At 33.0% G+C, this 7,684-nt stretch overlaps 1 protein-coding gene across 2 annotated transcripts; it reads right to left on the reverse strand.

The window, feature by feature from the left end:
- Window positions 1-2,962: 2,962 nt before the first annotated feature.
- Window positions 2,963-6,152, reverse strand: LOC129318596 (zinc finger CCCH domain-containing protein 66). Of its 2 annotated transcripts, none has more exons than XM_054963447.1 (2): window positions 6,020-6,152; window positions 2,963-5,437 (listed from the first exon to the last, which is right to left on the reverse strand). In XM_054963447.1, the coding sequence occupies exon 2, from the start codon at window positions 5,402-5,404 to the stop codon at window positions 3,287-3,289; it is 2,118 nt and encodes a 705-aa protein (XP_054819422.1). In that variant the 5' UTR covers window positions 5,405-5,437; window positions 6,020-6,152; the 3' UTR covers window positions 2,963-3,286. The 2 variants fall into 2 exon arrangements, with proteins under 2 accessions (XP_054819422.1, XP_054819423.1); XM_054963448.1 differs by lacking the exon at window positions 6,020-6,152 and adding an exon at window positions 5,557-5,993.
- Window positions 6,153-7,684: the final 1,532 nt, after the last annotated feature.

The raw sequence follows: 7,684 nt of genomic DNA on the forward strand, positions 1-7,684 counted from the left end.
TCGCATCCTAATGAAAAAACCACTACCTCAGTTTGCACTAGGCAAGTCAATTTAAAATTCCTCAGAAAAATGAAAGTATTATTGTAAGTACTGTGAATGTAAATGTGGCTTTTTCCACCGAAGAGGACAAGCTCTCCATCCCACTAATATTTAATACAATAAAGCTGCCTGGCCATCACTTTCACTTTTCTTTCAAACTTCCAGCCATTTTTATTTAAATAATTAAAAATTTAAGAAAGATAGTTGAGTTAAAAAAAAAAAAAAAACAGCCAAAAAGGTAAAGCCCCAGCAACCAGATTTTGAATTTGTTTCAAATTATCATGCGTTCCATCGCAATAATTCACTTTTCTAATAAACTATTTTTCCAAAATATATCAACATTTTAAAAATATTATCAGAAGCAAATGATTTATAAAAAATACGTATTAATTACAAAATATATTAATTGTGCCAATAATAAAAGCTCACACAATTTAGGCCATGTCTTTACAACCAAAATAAAATTTCTCTGATTTTACGTAAGTTAAATGCTGAGACTCCCTTATTACCTTGTACTTATTTTGGACCACAATAGAATGCGTGCTTGCATTCTCTAAAAGTTTTATTTAACTTAAAATATAAGGCATTATATTAGTTATATATATATATATATATGTTTATTATACTCTTATTTTATTATATTTACTCAAGTAATTATGAAAGTGTTTTGAATAATTTAAATGTTATATTATTCAAATCATGAATATGATTGGAAAGATATAAATTTTTTAAAAAAATTAAGATTTTTAATCAACTTTTTTTTAAAAAAATATTAACAATACTTATATTATGATTTGAAGAAAGTACTCTATCAGCCTTGAATTTTCATTTTTATTGCTATGTGCGTAAAAGATAGTTAAAATTTTCATTAAACAAAGATAGTTAAAATATTAATTATGGGTGATTCGTTTTTATAATAACAGTACTACGATTGTATCTTCTTATCTTACTTCTGGGAACAGAGACTACGAATGACGAATTGATGCATTCTAAAAATAATCGTCAATTTTATTTTTTAGAAATTTGCAGAATTAATTTCAATTTGAATAATTCAGATTCGAAATAGTAGCTAGACAAACGCATTGTTGGACTTGGACATATCTTATGTCAATCAAATCAAGAGTGTGTTTGTTCTGTCAGCACTGCGGATTTCAAAGCAGTCCCACTAAAAAGCATGTCTTCGGATTTCAGACGCTGTAGTGCCATGTTCGAACCCAAGATTTCTTCCCAAACAAAAAAAAGCAGTGATCCTGTCACTGGACAACTAAAAGATGTTATCTTTTAATTATATATTTTTTTTTTTAAAAATATAAAATATTTTTAAATCTTTTAAAATATAATTATTATTTTTTAAAAAAATATTTCTATTAATAATGATTTTATATTTATTGTGAAGTATTTAATAAGGATAAATATAAAAAGATAGGTTAGTTTGATAAATATCTACTTTATTGATAGTAAAATTTTTTAAAAATATTTTATATTTTTAAATTGAGAAAATATTTAAAAAGATTCAACGAACCATAGTTAATTTATTCTAAAAGCAAAATTTTGATGCACGCGCTGTCCTTTTTCTATCACTTCAATTCTTCTATATCGTTTTCACTTGTTTATCTATTCATAATTTTATTTCAGTTTATTTTATTTTTCAGTTTATTTTATTTTGGAAAATCATAATAATAGATTTCTATAATTTTAGCACTTAGTTTTTAATTTCTGTAAATTTTTTCAGTATTTTCAGTCTTTATAAGGACCTACGCAATAACCATAATTTAATCTTGCTGAAACTATAAATATTGAAAATATTAAAAAATTATAAGAATTAAAAGTAAAATTTGATGAAATTATTGAGATTGATAATTTTTTTTCCTTTTATTTTTTGTCAGTTTATTTATACAATGTTTAGTGGATAGAAAAATATTTTCTAGACAAAAAATGATTGATATACCCATCTCATTTTTTATATAGCTACATTTTTTTATTTTTTTTTAAAAATACTAAACATATACTTTAATTTTATTTTTTTCTTTTCAACAACCAAATAGTTTGTAGGCCTTACTAACCAAACAGTGCCCAGTGATGCTACGTCCCAATGGACAAAAAGGGTACATGGAACCAAAGTTCCGATACGTCACGCAATTGTTAGTGCTAGTGCCTTTTCTTTCCGAATTGAGTGAATTCTGAGCGCTCCATAATCTTCCCCACTGAGAATAATGAACTCACAACTTTTAGAGCCGAAAGCAGCACTCAGAATCAACCAACAAGCCATTTACTTTTATCATATAAAGAGAATAACACACAGAAGCAACAAGAGTCAATAGCATCCTATCCTGCTTCTCATCTCAATCAAATCAAAATCTCTGAACTAAAGTGATTCCTTCAGCAAACACACACATTACCCCTCAAGTGCATATCTGATGCTTTCTATCTGCAGCTTAGCTAATGGCAATGCATGGAATAAAAAGATTGAATCAGATTACACACGGACGATTCTTCCAAGTGATGCAATAATTGCAAAAGTGATTGTGACACAAGGCATACAACATTACTAGAAGTGAAATGCAAAAATCAAAATCTCATAGATATCATAAGATTAAGTTACGCCAGGATAATATTTATAGGCGTGATTCTTCCATAGATTTATATCACAATTGAAACAGATACCTTAAGAGTTAAGTAGACCATAGAGGCACAATAATCAGTAGAGAACCTAAGAAAGTGTTAGATGATTCACATTATCTTTCTTTTTGTCAAATTAAAACGCCCACATGTAAAAGAACTTTTACAAAGGAATGAATTAGAAGAGCAGAACTTTAAAAAGAATGCTGAAATGTCAATTTTTATTAGAGAACATGATAACAAACATTTAAAGAATAACAGTTGAATTTTATACATTTTCAAAGAAACAAATTGGCACAGCGAATTTATCAGCAATAAAATCTCACTACAACTTGTTTTATTCTCGGTTAATTTAAGATCACAACTCTATAAAACCAAACTAATATAGGAATGCAAATATAGAAAAGAAGAAATGGAATCAATTATCCTAGCAACAAGTGGTTGGTGGAGCATAGAACTTGCGTCATGCCCAACTTGTTTATTTTTTCCCTGAGAATTTATTGTACTATACTTTCTACAAAGTTGAACCTAAATATAATGAATTTCTATAGAATTTTGAGAATTATTGAATGGATATACTTGTTAAACATAACAGGAAGGAGAGCCGATGCAAGAAATTATGATGCATTCATGCTACCATCTGCTCCTGCTCAGTGTTAAATTGCTCGAGCCAGGCTGGAACTGCTTCTGTTCCATTGTTATGATGGCATTGCAGCTTCTGCTGTTGCTGTTCTTCAGCACTAAATTGACCAGATTCTGGTGGTGCAGCATCCTTTACTAGTGAATGAACCCAAGAAACATCTGGTTCATTGAGATTTGCTGGCACTCGGGTACTCCTACTGCTTCGAAATCCAAAAGAAGCAGATTTCCGCAGCTTATTCAGCTCTTCTCCATGGATACCCCAGTCCAACTTTCCATCAGGGGAGCCCCAGTCTGATAAGGCAGAAGCCTTTGTTGTTGAAGAAACTGGAGAAGAAAGCTCTGGATGACGGTTTACTGCACTGCGCTCGATAAAGCTCTGGCTTCTCTTAGAAAAGGCAGCAAGTCTTGCATTCAAGGCCATTGTGGTTGCCGCTGAGACAGTTGGATCATTCACAGAAGATGGAGAGCCCATTCCAATTGAATTGGAAAGGCCAGAAGAATAGCTGCGCAGATGCAGGTTTGTGTTCTGAAGCGCTTGGAATCCAGTTGGCGATTGCAACTGAGGACCTACAGTTTCTAGTGAAATTCCCTGTAATTTGGGCAAAATTGATGGATCAACTGACCCAAAAATGTCATCAAGGTTGGTAGGCTTCATTGCCGAAAGCCTATTCAGCTCCCCAGCTTGATCACCAAAAGAGACAGGAAAAGAATGACTATCAAGCATGGAATTGTTCCAGCTTGACGGTGAGGAAAGACCAGAAATCTCATCCATCATAAGCTGCTGCCTGCGCCGATGATTTTCAAGTCCAAGTAATTCAATATCTAAATCAACATTTCTAGCACTTGAAGCAGCTTTTAGTCTGCTTCTTGGCAGTTGCAAGGTAGGGACTCCACCATTAGATTGGACCTGCCACGTGGTTCCACCAGCAGGAGAAGATGCACCAGATGGAGTAAGAGGAGGTGTTGAGACTGAGGGTATCATGAAAGATGAAGAACCCAGTGACAGAGGGCTCGGTGATCCCAACTCCAAAGAACATGAACTAGCTGAAAATGATCTGGGAGAAGGTATAGCTGAACCGGTGCAAGGATACAAGGGGCGAAGCTCCTCCGGCTTATGAGCAAAGAAGCAAACTCTTCTGGTGCAAGCACTCTCGTCCTTGCAAAGCCGTGTCCGATACTGGGCAGGGTGAAGCCAGCACTCAAAAATACCATGTGCATACTCACAGGCATCTCCCTTGCTGCATGATCCCTTCCGAAACTCCGGACAAGGAACACAGCTATAATGATATTTTCTGGGATCACGCCGCCTAGCATTTTCCCCTGGATGAACAAAGGGGCACTCGGTCCAATCATGAGAATAAGCCCTTGAGCAAGGCTTCACCTTGAATGTATACATCCTAAACTCATCAGTACCATAAATCCCACTCTTTATGTCAGGAAGAGAAAGATCGATAGGATAATCTTTCTTCTCAGTCCCATCTCTGGAAACACGAGACGCAGCCGTATCTTGCTGTTGTTGTTCCTCCATCTGGCTAACTGTATCCTCAAATGAGAGGCATGCCTCATCAATAACATCTGTACCCTTCAGGATGGCTAGTAGGATTCTCTTCCTTGAATTGAAGATCGAATTAACCCCGGAGACGATCAAGTCAGAAGGTCGGTTACCATTAGAATCAACAGTGCTAACATCTGCACATGCATCAAGCAAAAGCTTAACAACCTCAGGGGATGAGGCTGAACCACCGGCAACAGCGCAATGAAGGGCCGTAGCTCCATCTGATCCACAAGTCCTGTTAACATCAACATGACCAGTTCTGAGTATATAACTTAACACGCCCTTACTTCCAAACATAGAAGCAATCATGAGAGGAGTCCTCTCTTCATAACTCCATTTCTTTAAGCCAATCTTCCTTCCATACCACAAGCACGCCTCATCGACATCAAGACCCTCTTGCTCAACTGCATCTTTGAAACTCACAACATCATCTGAGGCCGCGAGCTCAAGCAACACAGAAGTCTTATGATGCAGCCCCTCTTGTTTCCCATATTCGCCCTCCATGACGAAATCTGCTTGAGAAGGATTCCTCTTGGAACCACTGCACATGGAAATTATCTTCCCTTCAAGCCTCCACAAGACCTGCAAAATCAGAGCAGATAACACGTTCAAGAAGATATTGCAACAGACAGGATATCAGGAGGGAAAGAAATAGAATATTTATAGTTCTAATTCCTATAAAACCTTGAAAGAAAACGCACAAGGCAAAAGGAAAAAACAGATTTTTCTTCCTCATTTTGCGGACAGTGATACTACTGTTGAGGCGGCTAACGATGGGAAGCATATTTAGAGAGTTATAAGATAATGAATCACCAAGTAGTTTGTAACAAGCATCCGTTGAAATATAAATGTTCATATAAATATCCAAATAACAATTTCTAATTTTAGCACAAATACAATCAACCGAGGAAACAGAAAATTGTTATGAACTAGAAAAATTATTATATTTTAAAAAAATTTGCAACAGTTACATGGTTCTGGTAACTTTCCTCTACCAGTTCACACTCGACGGCCGAGACCCATAAATGAGCAAACATCATTCCCTAAATTTTTCTTGGCAAGTAAGCAAAAAACATATTCCAAAGACCAGATTTTAAACTGAGATTCGAGGACCCATCAACTGGAATAAGAGAAACCAGCATCCGGTAATGAAGAAGCATATACCTTGCGATGACAAAAGCACACGAGCGAAGCAGGTGTAGCAACGTCCGGTTTTTGCTTCAGCTTTTAACTTGAACGCTTCGAAGCTTTTGAGGGGGGGGGGGGGGGGGGAACGAAGAAGACTTTTCGGCCTCTTGTCTTTAATGGATTGGGTCAAAAAGACGATCCCACATTCCCACCTAGCCGCCTCACCGGCTCCTTCCTTCTCCTTACCAATTCCACTCATTTTTATTTTATTTCCTTTTCGCCCCACGGCGAATCACGCCGGTGCTGGTTTAGAAGGATAATCAATTTGGAATTTTAACAAATATAATTATTTTTTGAAATTTTTTTTGGGTCATGGATAGTGATAAAATAAAATTCTCTTCCACGTTTATTTAATACGATACAATTTTAATTATTTTACATTTATTTTTTTTTGACCTGGGATCATCTTACATTTATTGAAATCACAGAAGAGCATCTAATTTATTCTTATTCACGTTAAAGAATTTTGAAATAAACTAATTTGACAAAAAAATAATTTAGATACTGCAAAATTAAGGAGGCTAGGTCAGCTCAATGTATGAAATAAATTTAGCAGGAAGGAGCGTATATTTTACCCTGAATATTTTAAGAAAAATTAATCTCTTGAGATAATAATTTATCTATATCTCCAAATATATATATATATATATGGCTCACCGTATAACTTAAAGGAAATCAATTTTCAAGTTGCATTTATTCTTCAACAAGGTTCCTTAACAAATTGTAGGGATGTTCTAGTCTCCCTTCAACTTTAACTGACAACTGTATAATTTAAATACTACTCTCAGAAAAGAATGTAATAGTTTATCGTCTAAAAAATTTTAAAAGTAATAATAGCTTTTTATTCCAAAAGGTAATAATGGTTGAAAATTGTAAAATTACACATTAAATGATAAAAAATTAAATTTCTATAAACAAAAGTATAAATATGTTGAGACGAAAGCTCACTAGGATTCAAGCATAACTTAAGACTTAAAGTACTTGAAAAATATTTACATATTCAAAATATTTACATATTCTCTATTAGTAAGAACTTCATATTGAGAACGTGATTTAATTTCATGAATCATTATATTAAATTTCAATCAAACTTTAAATATTATTTTTTTAAAACAACAACAACAACAATAATCTTGTCCACTAATTTGAGATTGATTTTACTATATAATTGTATTCTATCAATAATCAAATTAATAGATATCTTATTAAATAAAAAATTTACTAGCTCAGTAGTTTTTTTAAATATTCTTCATCTTAATCCTTTTACAGAGTTTAAAATTATCAGTTTTATATTATTCAATTGTGGCCTTGATTGTCTGAATTTATGAATAAAATTAATGAAAATCATATGCTACTTCAGTACTTAAACTAAAACTGATTTCAGTTTTTTTTAACCACGTATGAGCATCTTTTTATTAAATCTAATTTTATTTGAGAGATATTGGACATGTAATACTATTTTTAATCCTATTTATAAGTTATTTTTAACATTTTTTTAAATTAAGAAAATTTTAAATCACATTAATTATATCAAAAATTTCAATAAGTTTTTAAATTTACCTATATTAAATAATAAATATATATACTTTTAAAATAAAATATCTCAGTATTTAGTAAAATTTTATATATAATTAATTAATC

Source organism: Prosopis cineraria, unplaced genomic scaffold (genome assembly GCF_029017545.1).
Source record: "Prosopis cineraria cultivar Desert tree isolate PC_DT_omini unplaced genomic scaffold, ASM2901754v1 PC8, whole genome shotgun sequence".
Classification (NCBI taxonomy): Eukaryota; Viridiplantae; Streptophyta; class Magnoliopsida; order Fabales; family Fabaceae; genus Prosopis; species Prosopis cineraria.

What these genes read in the sequence shown, in the direction of transcription:
- LOC129318596 (XM_054963447.1), bottom strand. Translation starts at nt 5,404, where the DNA reads ATGTGCAGTGGTTCCAAGAGGAATCCTTCTCAAGCAGATTTCGTCATG.